General features: G+C 53.1%; 3 protein-coding genes across 3 annotated transcripts; 2 read left to right on the top strand and 1 right to left on the bottom strand.

Moving 5' to 3' along the window:
* Positions 1–521: 521 nt before the first annotated feature.
* On the top strand, positions 522–4,105 carry LOC113202894 (levanase-like). Its single transcript, XM_026417337.2, has 5 exons — positions 522–715; positions 1,733–2,112; positions 2,464–2,658; positions 2,867–3,204; positions 3,280–4,105. The coding sequence occupies exons 1-5, from the start codon at positions 538–540 to the stop codon at positions 3,944–3,946; spliced, it is 1,758 nt and encodes a 585-aa protein (XP_026273122.2). The 5' UTR covers positions 522–537; the 3' UTR covers positions 3,947–4,105.
* Positions 4,106–4,234: 129 nt separating this feature from the next.
* On the top strand, positions 4,235–11,014 carry LOC113202905 (uncharacterized). The gene is made up of 17 exons (XM_052265825.1): positions 4,235–4,398; positions 4,512–4,667; positions 4,875–5,011; positions 5,148–5,235; positions 5,329–5,625; positions 6,041–6,128; positions 6,230–6,432; positions 6,520–6,604; positions 6,742–6,960; positions 7,750–8,171; positions 8,249–8,385; positions 8,517–8,604; positions 8,871–9,179; positions 9,723–9,810; positions 9,895–10,016; positions 10,090–10,267; positions 10,811–11,014. The coding sequence occupies exons 2-17, from the start codon at positions 4,518–4,520 to the stop codon at positions 10,993–10,995; spliced, it is 2,796 nt and encodes a 931-aa protein (XP_052121785.1). The 5' UTR covers positions 4,235–4,398; positions 4,512–4,517; the 3' UTR covers positions 10,996–11,014.
* Positions 11,015–11,094: 80 nt separating this feature from the next.
* LOC113202903 (zinc finger protein 664-like) lies at positions 11,095–13,960 on the bottom strand. The gene is made up of 4 exons (XM_026417346.2): positions 13,612–13,960; positions 13,439–13,525; positions 13,225–13,340; positions 11,095–13,133 (listed from the first exon to the last, which is right to left on the bottom strand). The coding sequence occupies exons 2-4, from the start codon at positions 13,483–13,485 to the stop codon at positions 11,782–11,784; spliced, it is 1,515 nt and encodes a 504-aa protein (XP_026273131.1). The 5' UTR covers positions 13,486–13,525; positions 13,612–13,960; the 3' UTR covers positions 11,095–11,781.
* Positions 13,961–15,533: the final 1,573 nt, after the last annotated feature.

Genomic DNA, 15,533 nt, shown 5'->3' with positions numbered 1-15,533 from the left:
CCCCTGCAACAACAAAGGGCAGGCATCATCATCAGGAACCATCACGCGGAAAAAAAAAGATTAGCTACAACGAATTATTTAGCTATGTAGCTAAAAATTTAGCTGTCGCAAAAAATTGACAACCTATAGCTAAAAGAGGTGTCACTAATAAATTAGCAATGTAGTCAATGGAGCAAAACAGAGCGAAGTTTTTGGCTACATAGCTAATTAGTTAATCATTTAAGCTTATTGGTTCAGCTATACCACAGCTAATCATTTTTTTTTTCCGTGCAGGTTTGCCATGCTCGCGTTCGATCACCTCTGGCCGGGTCGAGGCGTGCCATCCTTCACCCGTCCATCCACGGCCCCGCCAGGTACCATATTCCGACCACGTGAGTGTCAGAGGAAGCCAGAGGAAAAGACATCCGCGGGCCCGCCGCGTGGCGTGGCGTGGCGTGGCGTGGCGCCGTTTGGCACAGCTAGGCCCGGACAGAGCAGGGATAATTGAACAAGGGGGCCCCCCGTCGGACAGCGCGCACACCGCAGTCAGTCTGCGGCATGGCGCCCTGGACACACATCGTGGTGCTCGCGGCCCTCGCCCTGGCCCGGGCCGGGGCCCGGATGCCGCCCGACGCGCGCGCCCTGCACGAGGACTTCAAGGGCCAGGCCCTGGCCGGCGCGCCGCCCCCGGAGGCCAAGGCGGCGGCCGCGGCGGCCGCCCTCGCCGAGGAGGCAGGTGGGTTTCCAAACAGGGTTTCTGCAGAGATTTTATTCCGGGGGGGGGGGGCATACACTGACTAGGTGTCAAAACTGATTATGGTTGATGGACCGCAGTCCACTGCACCAGGTAACTGGCTGGTAAATCACAAGAGATATTAGGAAAGTGATTAGATGTGCGAGGAACAATTCACTCTGGAACGGATTAAACCGAGTTTTCACGCGGTTTCACGTTATCTCGGGGTATTTTGTGACATTTCGCTTTTCGTTGCTGATCGAGAGTAATTTCTCCACTGACTGTACGTGATTCGGAATTGTATGTGACTGGAAAAGTGACTGGTTGGAGTGGGAACCCCGTATACACTAACTGGTAGAAGTGCTGAGCCCCTCGTTTCACTCCCAACGGCTTGAGAGTGCTAATCTTTGTTTTTATTTTGTTTCGCACACGCTGAGATTTTCCCTGCACTGCACCCAACTAATCGGCCTGGAGTGCTTCGCGAGAGCATCGCACCTATGGCGCAATAACGTTGATGTGCCGCCCGCGCCTCGCCGTGCGCTGTTCACACAAACACAATCAAAGTGTCAGGTTGGCGTGAGAACGCGCCGCTGGCCGGGCACACTGTTTGGGGACACAACTTAATGATGCTCCAGGCCCGTCTCTTCACTCACATCCTCATGTCCTTGAAAAGTACACAGACAGCGGCCATGTTTTTGCATGATTTTCCTGCACTGCGCACAGCTCAATTTTTTTAAAAAGCTGTTTTGTTTTATGAATATGTGAGTTGAGCCAAGTTTGCCATTATTCCGCTTGAAACTAAAATCGAAGTTTCGACACCAATGGTCAGAGTTGTTTTTAACTAATAACACTGAACATTGGTTGGAGTCTTAAGACGCCAAAATCTGGCGTCTTGTTCGAAAGAACGCCAAATTTTGATTTAAAAAATGCCAATCAGTTTTCAGTGAAGTGTAAGACAAGACACTTGCCTCACATGACAAAATATCATTACCCATAGTTTATGTCACTCCTACCAACCAGCGACCACCCCGGCGGCCGATGAGGAAGAGTGCCTGACGGCCCCGTTCCCGCGCCCCCTGGTGCACTTCACCCCCAAGACCAACTGGATCAACGACCCCAACGGGCTGCTGTACGCCGGCGGCGAGTGGCACCTCTTCTACCAGTTCAGCCCGCTGTCGCCCCTGCCGCGCAACATCTCGTGGGGCCACGCCGTCAGCCGCGACCTGGTCCGCTGGACCGAGCTCTCGTCGGAGGGCAAGCCGGCCATCCCCTTCGACGGCGACCGCGAGCTCATCTTCTCCGGCAGCGCCGTCCTCGACCAGGACAACACGTCGGGCCTGGGCACGACGGAGAACCCGCCCATGGTGGCCATCTACACGAGCCACAACGCCAGCAAACAGGTCGGTGTCTCGCCCCTCGCCCTCCCCGGGGCATGGTATGTTCCCATGTCCCCGTGGTCGGAGCGTTGGGGGATCGCCCACAAAGTACGTCGGCCGTCATTCGCCGTAACGAAACTGACGAGTGTCAGCCTCTGCAAGCTAACATAGCGCCTGATGGGTAGGCAACGTCGCCCCTGCAGTGCACACGTGTACCGCGGGGTGGCCTACCCTGCGTTTCGCAGGCGCCGAGCTCACATAATTTAAATTAAATCGCCGGACTGAATGTGGGCGAAAAACGGACATACTTTCTGGGCGATCCTTTGGGGTGCCCAACCACCGAGCTCACACGACACGCGGGCGGCCCCCTTGCAGGCCCAGTCGCTGGCCTACAGTCTGGACGCCGGCCGGACCTGGACCAAGTACGCGGGCAACCCCGTGCTGGACGAGAACGAGAAGGAGTTCCGCGACCCCAAGGTGCAGTGGCACGAGCCCACCCGGCGCTGGCTCATGGCCGTGGCCATGCCGGACGAGCGCAAGGTCCGCTTCTACTCGTCGCCCGACCTCAAGGTAACGACCTTAGCTAAGGAAAGGTCCGTTTCCCCAACCTCAAGGTGGTATTGATTAGCGTTAGCGCCGTGTATGAGTATTCGCTAAAGTACACGTCCCATGCTCTCTATGGCTCATTCGATGTGAAGTGACAAATGAACTAACAGCTGCCACGTTCGCGTATTTGATTCTCATACGCAATAACAATACCGTGTACAATTACCCACAGGCATGGACACTGCTGAGCGCCTTCGGCCCGATGGGGGCGGTGGCCGGGCAGTACGAGTGTCCGGACCTGTTCCCGCTGCCCGTCGACGGCGACCTGGCCCGCATCAAGTGGGTGCTCATCGTCAACGTCAACCCCGGCGGGCTGCAGGGCGGCTCCTCGGGCCAGTACTTCATCGGCGACTTTGACGGCGAGCGCTTCGTGCCGGACAACAAGGACCCCGCGGCCGTGCGCTGGCTGGACTACGGCAAGGACTACTACGCCGCCATCTCCTGGGTGGGCGCGCCCGACGGCAAGCGCTACATGATCGGCTGGATGAGCAACTGGCTGTACGCCACGCAGTAAGTAGAGCCGACCGACGCACGGAGGTGGGGGGCGTGCCCGCCAGACTGACGGTTCGTTTCTGTGCTGCCCAGGACGCCGACGTCGCCGTGGCGCAACTCCATGAGCGTGCCCCGGGTCATGTCGCTGCGCAGCCGCGCCGGCGCGCCCGACGGCGTGGACCTCGTCCAGGAGCCCGTCCCCGCGCTCGAGGCCACGCTCCGCCCCATGCAGATGGCGCCAGTCTCCATCACGGTCAGGAGGCGGCCCATGCTGCTGTATTCGGGCTGCAACGGCGCCTACTACCTCGAGGTCACCGTCACCCTCGGCACGGGCGCCACGGGCGTGTCCATCCTCCTGCGCGCCTCACCCAACTTCACCTCCGGCACCGACGTCACCTGGAACGCCAACAAGGGCGAGCTCTCCGTCGACAGGCGTGAGTCCGGCGCCACCGACTTCAGCCCCGACTTCCCCGGCGTGCACGTGGCACCGCTCGCCCGCGACACCCTCCCCGACGGCAAGCTCAAACTCAAGATCCTGGTCGACGAGGGGTCCGTGGAGGTGTTTGCCGACGGGGGCAGGGTGGCCATCACCGACCTCATCTTCCCCAAGGACGAGGACAACCTCATCGTCGTGAAGACAAACGGGCCGGGCGAAGCGACCTTCGGGAACCTGACCGTCACTCCGCTGCGGCCCTACAGGGAGTCCTGCCAAGCCAAAGAAAGCACCTGTCGGCTGTTGGACAGGCCTCATGAAATTTAGATGCGAAGAGTTAGTTCTTTGGTATGGCTGACTGACTATTTGCGCGATGTTAAAATTGCAAATTCACAGGTAACTTCTAAACGTGGACCACATCGAAATTTTGTATTGAAAAAACCTCTTGTCTTGTGTCTTTAAAATAAATTGATGGCATGCTTCTTCGTTCGTTCACTCATTCACATGTGTGAGTCCCTCAAAGGTGGCATGTGTCGCCAGCCACCACTTTATCGCGCGGTACGTTATCTGCGCAACTAGGTCTTAGACATCATGACCTATGAGAAGCGCCCGGCAATCGCTCCTTAAGGAGCGCCGCTTAATCTAATCTGCAACTAATTGCCGTTTTGCCGACGATAAGTGGAGAGGTCCTGCGACATCAAACGTGGGCATCAAACGATATACTCAGTCCGCAGCCGCAGCCACACCCCGTTCGTTCAGCCTCTCTGCTCGATCCACTGGTGAGTACTTACCCTACAGGGCTGAAACGGGCGGCTGAGACAGCAAACGGCAGGCAGAGCGTTTGGTGGTGACCTCATTGTTGACCTCACTGGTGACCTCCCCGGTGCCGCAGCGGAACATGCTCCTCCGCGCCGCGCTCGTGGCCGCCCTGGCGGTGGCCGTCCTGGGCTACAGCGACGACCTGGTCGGCCACTCCGTGCTGCGGGTGACGCCGCGCTCCGAGGAGCAGCTGCTCGCCGTGCACGAGTACCTGCAACGCAACCCCATGGTAATTAATTACTGAAGTAACTGGAGTAACTCGAACTCGAGGTTGAACGCCACTGAAATCATGTAACAAGTTGGGTGGTTAATGTTATTTGGCCGGAACGACACCAATCTACGCCCAAACAGTAGCTTTGTATTTAATTTACAAAGCTCGTTGACCCTCTTTGACATCGTCATGGCTTCTGACTGAAATGGTGCTTTCCCGGTGCAGCTCGACGTGTGGCTCGAGCCCAGGAAAGAGGGTCTCCCTGTCGACGTGAACGTTTCCCCCAGGCAGCGCGAGGAACTCGTCGCCTTCCTCGGCCGCTTGGGCCTCGATCACGAGGTGTTCATCGCAGACCTCCACAGGTGGGTATGGGTAGTCAGTCAGCGCACAAGCAAGTCGATTCATCGATCGATTCGTTAATGTTGTTGAACGATTCATCCATTGATTCGAGGATCTTTTTGGCCGACTCATGGATCTAATCGATCATTTGTTTTACAGTTTGGTTCGGAAGCAGAAGCTGTCCGCGACCCGCGCTCTGACGGACGACAAGCCATTTGACTGGACGAAGTATCAGAACCTGGATGAGGTACCGCCCTCTCTTTTAAATCCAGGCCACCATCTCAAACCACACATTTCTCTAGACATGCGCTAAATTGGACTATCGTGTTTTCGGATATAGATCTACAAGTGGTTCGAGGCGCTCAAAGAAAAGTATCCCACCGTCGTTAGCATCGTCAACGTCGGCCAGTCGCACGAGAAGCGGGACATGAAGGGGCTCGTCATCAAGTTCGCCGACAACCTGCCCGTGGCCATGTTAGAGGCCGGCATCCACGCCCGCGAGTGGATCGCCCACGCCAGCGCCACCTACTTCATCGACCAGATCCTCAAGAGCGCAGAGAGCGACAACGTCCGGAACTACGAGTGGCACATCTTCCCCTCCGTCAACCCCGACGGTTACGTCTACACGTGGGAGAAGGTGCGTCACAGGACATTGGGGGAACGGGGGTCCAAAAAATATGGGGGGTCCCAAGAGGATCAAGACGGTCATTGGAGTCCAACCAGACCCCATGACATTTTTACCCCCGGGGTACAAATGTCACGGAGTGTTTTTGGACTCCATTAACCCCATGATATTTTTACCCCACGGCTACAAACAATTGTCACTGGGTGTCTTCGAACTCCACTGACCCCATGATATTTTTACCCCCCGGGGTACAAACATCACGGGGTGTCCTTGGACTCCAATGATCGTCCTGGTCCTTTTGGAACCCTTATGTATCGCCCCGCACCCCCAAAAAAATGTCAACGTGATTTCTGAACGACCCCTTTTAGGGATCGGGGGGAAACCGTTCTGAACAAAAAAATAATAACGACACAAACGTTCCTCGCAGAACCGCAACTGGCGCAAGACCCGCAGCACGAACTGGCTCATCTTCAAGGGGGTGGACGCCAACCGTAACTGGCCGTTCAAATGGGGCGGTAAGTCTCATACTCGGCCAGGGCGCCCCCCTCGGCATCATTTACAAGCTTGTTCGAAACCTAAAACCTAGAGGCCTTGCTTAAACCTGAAACCATTGCAGCGGCCGGATCCAGCCCGAGCCCGGCCTCCGAGATCTACGCCGGGCCCAGTGCCGAGTCCGAGGTGGAGACGCAGAACCTGAGGGCGCACGTGGACAGCCTGGCCTCGCGCATGCACATCTACATCTCGCTGCACTCGTACAGCCAGCTGCTCATGTTCCCCTGGGGCTGGACCGACAAGCTCATCAACAACCACAACGACCTGGTCAGTTTGTCAGGGCCGGAGAAGACTTAGCCGCCCACATTACCACCCTCTTGTCACTGCTCAACTCCATGTCGACTCAATTTCTAGAATGCGATCGCGAGGAAGTCGGTCGAGGCGATCAAGAGTGTCGGCGGGACGGAATTCACGTACGGCGACATCTCCAGTACCATATGTAAGTAAACAGGGGCGGCGGTGGGGCTAAACTCCGGCAACCTGGTGTACAACCACTTCGGAAAAAGGGAGGGGGGGGGGCTTCTACCAACAACTTCAACTGGAAGACTGACTACATCTTTCTTTTTCTCTTCCCAGACCCTGCCTCGGGCAGCACGATCGACTACGTCTACAGCAAGTGCGTGCCGTACCCCTTCGTCTACGAGCTACGCGACACGGGCAAGTACGGCTTCATGCTGCCCGAGGACCAGATCATCCCGGCGGCCCAGGAGACCTGGGCGGGCGTCAAGGTCATCGTGGACGAGGTCTACAACAAGGGGCTTCCCACTCAGAACCCCACCGTGTGCAACGACTTGTAGAATGTAGAGACGATGGAAAAGAAACGCGATTTGTCCCCGCTGTTGTAAAAGTGCTCTCACGAAAAACAAGAACTGCGAAAAACCACAACAACAACTACTAGGTGGTTACTACATTTTAGGACGAATAAAGCTGAATTTCAAACATCAATTGTTACTCTGGTCCTGGTAAATGAGAGGCCGCTTGACCCCGCGGACCAGCCACCGCGCCAATCGGCTGTTGCCCCCCGCCGCTCTATATCGGTGCAGGACGCACACTTTGGAGATAACGCCGAACTTCCTGGAGGAGACGATGCGCGGCACGCGCAGGGGGGCCGTGCAAAAATTATCACATATTTTTTTTCCAGGCGATGGCGTAGATTTCAGAGACGTTAATAGGAATGCTTTAAGACGCTAAGCTTAAGTTATTCCTACCTCGTCCCGCGCCTTCTGCCCACCACCTACCACTAAAAAGAACTGTTCCGATAAGTTCAAAGTGAAACTTAAGTTGTAGCAGAAAACCCCGCTCTAAGAAGGAAACCATTGCTGTGCAGCCCCGGCAGGAGAAGCGCCCGCCAAAACACCACCCCGCCCCACGAAGCGCCCCGCCCAGAGTCAACGTCGACCTGGCTCAAAGGAAGCCGGGGACGCAACGATAAGCCCGGCGGGGAAAGGGTTTAAAGAGGGGCACCCGTCAGTGCACCTCCACGTCCATCGCCGAAGTGAGACAGGCCGCACGACCCCGCCAGCACGCGACCAGGACCCGACCAGGACCCCGACGACGAGGTAGGGTCGTAAAGACCCTGATAAGCGAGCGGCCTGTTGCAGCTCGCCATGCAGCGCCACTGCGGCCCACGGCTGGCGCTGCTGCTGGTGCTCGGCGCACTCGCCAGCGGCGCGCCACCGCCGTCCCCGGGGACCACCAGGACGCCGCCGTCACACGCAGCGACAGCGGCCGCCGACCTCGTCCCGGAGCGCCTGATACAGCACGTGATCCAGCACCTGCACGCGTTCACGGGCGCGGCGGGCAAGCACGAGGCCGCCCACGTGACCTCCGCCAAGCACGCCGTCGAGGCCAACGCCTCGAGGCACGGCGACGTCCTCAAGCACGGCGCCGAGGCCGACCTCACGCACCAGGATGCCGCCTTCCACGGCCACAAGGTGCTGCGCGTGCTGCCGGCCTCGGAGCAGCAGGTGCGGCAGCTGCGCGCCTTCCTGCACGACCACCCCTCGGTAAGCGGCGCACCTGTCAACGTTCCGGGGCTGTGGGATGGTTCGTGCACCAAACCACTTCTTGGTCTGCCCGCCAGCTGGACACGTGGATGGAGCCGTCGCAGCCCCTCCGGCCCGTGGACATGCGCGTCAGCCCCAACGACAGCCTCGTCGTCAAGGAGTTCCTCGTCAAGCAGGGCCTGGTCCCCAGGGACATGATCCCCGACCTCGGCAGGTAGGGACGGGAAGAGCCTGAGCGAGATCAAAAGGTCACGATGACAATACATTCAATAACTTCCCCTTAAAAAGGGCCATTTTTGCGACGTTTAGTATGATAATGGTAACTTCAATGGGACGCATTTCCAGACTTATTGAAGAGGAACAACGCCAGATGCTCGACGCCAAGAGGGCTAACCTGGAATTTGGCTGGGACACCTACCACGGCCTGGAGGAGGTTAGAGTTCAACGTTTTACGTCAGTTTAATATTGGGATGGCATTCCCTCTTTCACGCCCCTCCATTTGGACTCAGGGCTGTAGAAGTATTTGAAAGGCCATGAACCATTGGGCAACGTAGTTTTAAGTGCATTTAACGTTTGTCGTAATAACGTCCAGAAAAAATTGTGATAAAAGCCTGTGAGCCTCGAACTCAGACGACCATTAAAATAGTACCCACCGAGCCACCCCTATATAGTGTGCGCGCACAACCCCATTATTTACAGATCTACAAGTGGATGCAGGGCTTGGCCAAGAGGTTCCCCTACAAGGTGCAGGTGGTCGAGGCCGGCCGCACGTACGAGGGCCGCAGCATCCTCGGCGTGCGCATCAAGTTCTCGAACGAGAGCCTGCCCGTCGCCCTGCTCGAGGCCGGCATCCACGCCCGCGAGTGGATCACCCCGGCCACCGCCACCTTCCTCACCAACGAACTGCTCACCCGCGAGGACGACGACTTCAAGGCCGCAATGCACGCCTACGAGTGGCACATCTTCCCCGTCGCCAACCCGGACGGCTACGTCTACACGCACACCTCGGTGAGCACGGCGGCGGCGGGGGGACCGCACTAGCGAGACTAAGTAAAAATGTAACGTGCAAAGTTACTTTTTAAAAGTATAGTAAACTGAGACATAAACGTTCGTTACCAATACTAAAACCATGAGTGAAACAGTGTATGGGTACCCAATAAGTAACTTTGCACGTTACATTCAGGGTGGATAACCTCAACATGGCGACACAGGCCACATGCCACATGACCAACCAGCACCAGCCCACAGTGAGACTACGCAAAATACGTACCAACTATGAGGCACTCCCTCTCAAACACGTGAAATCAGTGAGCTTGAAAACTTTAAAAACGTGAGGCGTGGTGAAACGACAATCTAAAGCTTCAAAGACAATATTGTTCTACGGGACTCGGCTAGACCGGAAGGAGAAGACAAGAACCGGGGAAAGGGGGGGGGGCGGCCTCACGATCAACAGGAAATCATAAAAACAAAAGAACCGATTTCGCGTCGATTTGAGCTGTCCATGGAGGATGTTAATTCTTGTTAAATTAAATGACGTTCGTTCCGATTCAGAACCGCCTGTGGCGCAAATCGCGGAGCCGATACAACTACCTGTGCCAAGGAGCGGATCTGAACAGGAACTGGCCGTTCCACTGGAGAGGTGAGTCGCGCAGGGCGACGAGGACGGGACACGGGAGGACGGGAGGTTGTTTCTAGGATGACCACCACAACCACTTGCTTCCAGAGGTCGGCGCGAGCCCGTGGCCGTGCGCCGACACCTACGCCGGCACCGGGCCCGAGTCGGAGCCGGAGACCAAGGGCCTGAGGCGCTACATCGACGAGCTCATCGGCAGGCCCAACAGCACGGTACGTTGGGTTGCCTACCTGCCCGGCGCCTCCCGCTGCGCTTGTCTCTAACCCCGCGCGGTCTGCCTTGCAGCTCCACGTGTACGTCAGCCTGCACTCGTACAGCCAGCTGCTCATGTTCCCCTGGGGATTCACCCTGGACGACACCAAGGACCACGACGACCTGAACGCCGTGGCCGGGGCCGCCGCGGAGGCTGCGGCCAAACGGTACGGGACCAAGTTCCGCTACGGGCCCATCGCAAAGACCATCTGTGAGTACCAATCACCTGCCTTCGACATGTCGGTCCTGTACCTGATGGGTGGGAGTGGCAGTAGTCATTCTTTACAGATCCAACAAACAAAATGACTAAAACTTATCAGAAAACAAAACAATACATGAAATAGGGTATTTCAGAGCTGGACGTGAAGAAGTAAAATGGAAGAACAAAAGGCGCACTGCGCATGAGCAGACGCCCCCCACTCCATCCCCAGCTTCCCCCACTCCACGTCTGCGCATGAGCAGTGCGCGTTTTGTTCTTCCATTTTACTTCTTCACGTCCAGCTCTGAAATACCCTATATACAGGCACAACAATACATTAAAATTGAAAGAACAAGTTATGCAATTTTTAGATATTTTGTGATAAAAGTTTAAAAGAGGATGTTATTTGATTTTAAAATGCATTTCGTGGTGTTGGAAGGAAGAATATTTGATTTAACACGTTGTGGGCACATGGCGCCCATGCCTTGCTGGGAAACACCACCCCTGTTGATTTCTCTGAGACTCAACGTGTCAAAATTTTGCAATTGTTCACAGATGCAGCATCTGGTAGCACGTTGGACTATGCGTATGATAAAGGTGTCAAGTATCCATTTGTGTTCGAACTGAGAGATGAAGGTGCCTACGGTTTCCTCCTTCCCAAGGACCAAATCAAACCGGCAGCTGAGGAAACAGTTGATGCCATCAATGTGATTGTCAGTGAAGCTTTAAAAAGAAAATAAAGTGTAAATAAGCTAGTTATTTAGTGTTCATGACAATAAAAACCACCCAATGGCACACATCTGAGTCCAATGAGGAACCACATTAATAACCAGATAATATTTTGTTGCAAATAGAAAACAACTTTATTAAGAGATTTCACTCTATTGTAAATGCAGGATTAGATACTAAATTGTACACCTGCAAAAATAATAATGGTAACAGGAGTGACAGTAGTCAACAATAGTTAAACCACATTTGTATCATGCAAACTGCAAAACAAAACATAACAAATATGTTGTAATTTAAAATCAAAACAGGATAGATTTGGTAATCCAATACCAAGAACCTGAATGATAATCTAGAATAGCAACAGAATAATCCTGTCATAACAGTAGAAAGTAGAAAATGTTGACCTGATTTCAAAATTTGATCCATGTTCCTTCAATTTTCTTAAAGTTTGTCAGAACAGGTCAAAAGCAACAGGGCATTGATGCTTGCTTTAACAACCAATTCAGTAATCTTTCTTATATGTATAAACATCATTAATTTAATAATATCCTGAGACATTACATTTTACATAAGAATACCAGCAATGTCAAAGTAGCATTATTGTAGGAGTACATTCCTGATTGATAATTATGATTAAAACTTATTTCAACCCTAACTTTTGTTGATTCATCAAACAAATATTGTCTGAGAGGTTCAATGCGTAAATGGTAAAGTTTGGAGTTTGATCATTTTTTTTCCTGTTACAAGGATAAGTAAATTAAAGAAAGTTTGTAACAACTTATCACATTCAAAATGGTTCATTCATCTGTATGTGTCCTAGCATGAACCTTTAGATCACTTAAAGTACTACACTGTTTGCTGCAAACAGAACACTGATAGGGCTGCTCCCCAGAATGTCTCCGCATGTGTACCTTCAAATCACTGGCAGTTAAACAACCTTTACCACAAACCGTGCACTTGTAAGGTCTCTCGCCTGTGTGTGTCCTAGTATGAACTTTCAAATCCGAGCTTGTGGTGAATGATTTTACACAATAGCTGCACTTGTAAGGTTTTTCACCAGTGTGAGTTCGAAAGTGAACTTTAAGGTCACTTGAAGTCATGCACTGTTTTCCACAAACTGAGCACTTGTATGGCTTTTCCCCTGTGTGGGTTCTAATGTGAACTTTCAAATCTCCACTTGTATTACAAGCTTTGCCACAATGGGAACAAATGTGAATTTTTTCTCCAGTATGTATTCGGTAATGAACCCTTAAATCTGAACTGGTGTTACAGAGCTTGCCACATTCTACACACTGAAATGGACGTTCCCCAGTATGAGTGCGAATATGTACTTTGAGATCAGAACTTGTTAAACACATTTTACCACATTCAGTACATTTGTAAGGTCTTTCACCAGTGTGGGTACGCATATGCACCTTTAAATCATATGCAGTAATACATTTTTTACCACACTCAGAACACATGACCTTACCTCCTTCAGATGTATGAGTAGCAATATGTTCTTTGAGTGCAGAATTGGTAGTAAACATTTTACCACAATCTACACAAGCAAATGGTTTATCAGCTGAATGTGTGCGATTGTGTCTGGCCAAAGCACTACTAGAAGCAAACTGTTCAGTACATTCAGTGCACTGAAAAGGTTTCTCTCCAGTATGAATTCGACAATGAGTGATGAAGTTTCCTTTTCGTGAGTAGCACTGACCACAATCATCACATTGGTACACCTTTTCGGAGGGGGGTATTGACTTTAAAGTGGTCTTAAATAGAGTTGGTTGGGAGGAGTTAGAAGAAGAAGATGGCACATTGCTTGATGATGAGGGAGGTGACGAAATTGGATGCTGTGAATGTGATGACGGATTACTGACAGAAGAATATTCAACTGGAATTGCAGGATGTTGGTTTTTGTTGAGATGCTGCAAATGATGCTGGTGACCTAAGAAGAGATCATGGGCAGTTGGAGTTGATGTAGATGAAGGAGCAGATGTAGGGATTGAGGAAGTTGGCGTTGAACTTGAAGATTGGTTCGATGATTGATGATGCTGTTGTAGGCAGGAAAGGGCGTGAGGAGGAAGTAAGTTACCTTCAGCTAATGATCTGCTACTGTTGTTATTCACTCCAGCCATATTTATGGGGTTCTGCTGGCACCAGCCTAAACAACAAAAAACAAAAAGATGTAAAAATGTAATTTTTGTTTGAATTGAAAAAGAGGTTTGGTCAACAGCAATCAAAAAATAATTCACCCCGTCTATGCTTGTTTTCACTCTCTTCATCGCTGGTGCGCTCCTTCTTTATGGCGTCCGGTTCAGATTCGGTTCCATGAGCTCTAAAAGCTAGTGGGCTTCCATCAATATTAGGCCTTCAAGAAAATGAGAGGGCAAGGCATCAAACCAGTAGCAGAAAAAGACAGGTACAGCACATTACAATGAAAAATGTCAGGTAGCAACAAAGACTTACCAGTTAAAATTAACGAAGGCAGGATGAAACAATGACGAAAAATTCATTAGGCTGAGAAGTCTATACTAAGTAAGACATAAATAAAACCTAAAGACAGAAAAAACAATTGTCAAGCAAACACATTAAGCCTGAACAACAAAGCTAATATTTCAGCCACCGATTGGAATCCTTACCAGCTCTTCACAAGGAAGTGAAATTCCCATATCGAAGTGTAATATATTGAAGCAAGATCGTTCAGTCACAAATCACAACCAAAAATGACACTTCATAGCAAATCACGACCGGAAACTTAGGTTATGAAACTCTACAATCTCACAGCCCAAGAGGGTGCAACTCCAAGGATGGGGGAGAAAGATGATTAAATGCTAAATTGCAAAACAAATGTCGTTCTCCTTCAAGAAATAAAATGCGCTCTTGATCGAAAAAGTTTCGGTAAAGCTTTAGATTGACAGGCGATTCACGAGGCACAAGTGCAGAAGACAACAAAACATCAAACCCGAACCGAACCGAACGCGATCGGGGAGGGGTGGGGAGGGAACCGAACGCCTTGCGACACGAGGGGGGGGGGGAGGACTGTTCGGTAGCGGGAAAACGACTCTCGCTCAAATAGGCCGGAAGACACCGGGGCCATGGCCGAAGGGTTGCCTACCCGCACGGCGGGCAGCGGCGAGGCAAGAGGCCCGCTTTGTCGCCGGGGAGGTAGGCAACCCATCCGACAGCCCTGCTGCCCAGCGGACGGGTCGGCAACCGCACGACGTCACGCGATTCTGTTCTGATCGTCCCCCACGTTGTTACGCGAAATCTCGAGGGGGAGGGGGGGGGCTGTAAAGGAGTCGCGGTCGTGGACAAGGTGGACACATCTGCGGGCTGGACCTCGACGTCCGCGGAGAGACGCAAAGAGGACGACTCTTGTGGGGTAGCGGCGTCTTTTGTGACGTGTCCAGGACGTGTCCCGCCCCGCCGCCATGCTATCCGAGTCGCACCTGTCCCCCGTCACTGCCACCCGAGCCACCGAGGCACGGCTAATATATTTAGTTCAGCCTTTCGAGACGCGGCGAGCGGCCGACACGTGCGTCGCATAAGTATATCGGAGTGTACACACATTATCTCTGTTGTAGGTGTGTCTCTCTGTTTAGACCAGGTCTAGACCCTTACGCTACTTGCTCGAATGGCTTTGAGGTTTTAGGGTGGCAACGGTGACCAAATCCTGCCCCCCCCCCCCTTTCCCCCGGGAGTCCACTGTGCGGTGGACGCCGCCACGCCGCCGCTGGACATTCGGCACCTTCGGCACCTGTTGCCGGCGTTGGACAAGCGAGTCCGCCCGACGACCGACGAGCGTTTGAGCTTTGAGCCCAGCCGCCGCCTTGCCCGCTCAGGTATTTTCATGTCTTTTATTTTTGTGAGGGTATTCGGCTGCGCGGTCAGGAGGAGGAGCAGCAGGTAGAGGACGCGGACGTGGTTGGAGTGGAGGGGAAATAATAATAAAGAAAACATTTCGGGGCTCGTTGGACCACCACACAAAATCCCTGTCGAAATAGAAATAAAATTGCCCTTTATGGCGGGTGTGGGTCCGTAGCATGAGAAGGGGGGTGGGGGGTTGCGGCGCGGAGCAGGGCAGGTGAGGAGGTGAGGAGTGGAGGAGTGTCCGGGGGCGGGGAGAGGGTGTGGGGCTGGCCATCGGTAAAAGTTGGCACGACAGAGGGACAAGGAGGAGGCAGCGGCAGGTGTCGTTTTGGCGGGAAACGGGAAATAGAGGGAGAGGGGGGGGGGCGACCGCGTCTGTCTGAGTTTGGTGGGCGGGGGACGGCGACGACGACGGCGTTTATTCCTCTTTCTCGCTCTGACACTCCTCGGCTTAATATCTCTCCCACTTTCACATACATACACACACACACACACACACACACACACACACACACACACACACACACAAGGTGGAGAGAAAATTCAAAGGGGGAAAAATATGCTGAAGTGGCTCGCGGAGGCGGCCTTTTCTTCGCCAGCACTCCCAATGCAAAGATGATGGAAGATTTTTCGTGGTTTCATGCCTCCTCTCTTCCAGTCGGTCCCCACCTCCGCATCACATGCCCCCCCC

The sequence above is a fragment of the Frankliniella occidentalis genome, unplaced genomic scaffold (genome assembly GCF_000697945.3).
Source record: "Frankliniella occidentalis isolate FOCC.00 unplaced genomic scaffold, Focc_3.1 Scaffold31, whole genome shotgun sequence".
In the NCBI taxonomy this organism is placed as follows: domain Eukaryota; kingdom Metazoa; phylum Arthropoda; class Insecta; order Thysanoptera; family Thripidae; genus Frankliniella; species Frankliniella occidentalis.
The sequence above is the reverse complement of the archived record's forward strand: the minus strand, read 5'-3'. Positions and strand labels throughout refer to the sequence as shown.

Bases quoted from the DNA above. Each gene is read 5' to 3' on its own strand.
- LOC113202894 (XM_026417337.2), top strand. From the start codon at position 538: ATGGCGCCCTGGACACACATCGTGGTGCTCGCGGCCCTCGCCCTGGCC. The intron at 716-1,732 runs GTGGGTTTCCAA...CCTACCAACCAG, and splicing joins CGCCCTCGCCGAGGAGGCAG to CGACCACCCCGGCGGCCGAT. The intron at 2,659-2,866 runs GTAACGACCTTA...AATTACCCACAG, and splicing joins ACTCGTCGCCCGACCTCAAG to GCATGGACACTGCTGAGCGC.
- LOC113202905 (XM_052265825.1), top strand. From the start codon at position 4,518: ATGCTCCTCCGCGCCGCGCTCGTGGCCGCCCTGGCGGTGGCCGTCCTG. The intron at 5,236-5,328 runs GTACCGCCCTCT...TTTCGGATATAG, and splicing joins AGTATCAGAACCTGGATGAG to ATCTACAAGTGGTTCGAGGC. The intron at 9,180-9,722 runs GTGAGCACGGCG...GTTCCGATTCAG, and splicing joins ACGTCTACACGCACACCTCG to AACCGCCTGTGGCGCAAATC.
- LOC113202903 (XM_026417346.2), bottom strand. From the start codon at position 13,485: ATGAATTTTTCGTCATTGTTTCATCCTGCCTTCGTTAATTTTAACTG. The intron at 13,341-13,438 runs GTAAGTCTTTGT...ATTTTCTTGAAG, and splicing joins GCCTTCGTTAATTTTAACTG to GCCTAATATTGATGGAAGCC. The intron at 13,134-13,224 runs GTGAATTATTTT...TTTGTTGTTTAG, and splicing joins TGAAAACAAGCATAGACGGG to GCTGGTGCCAGCAGAACCCC.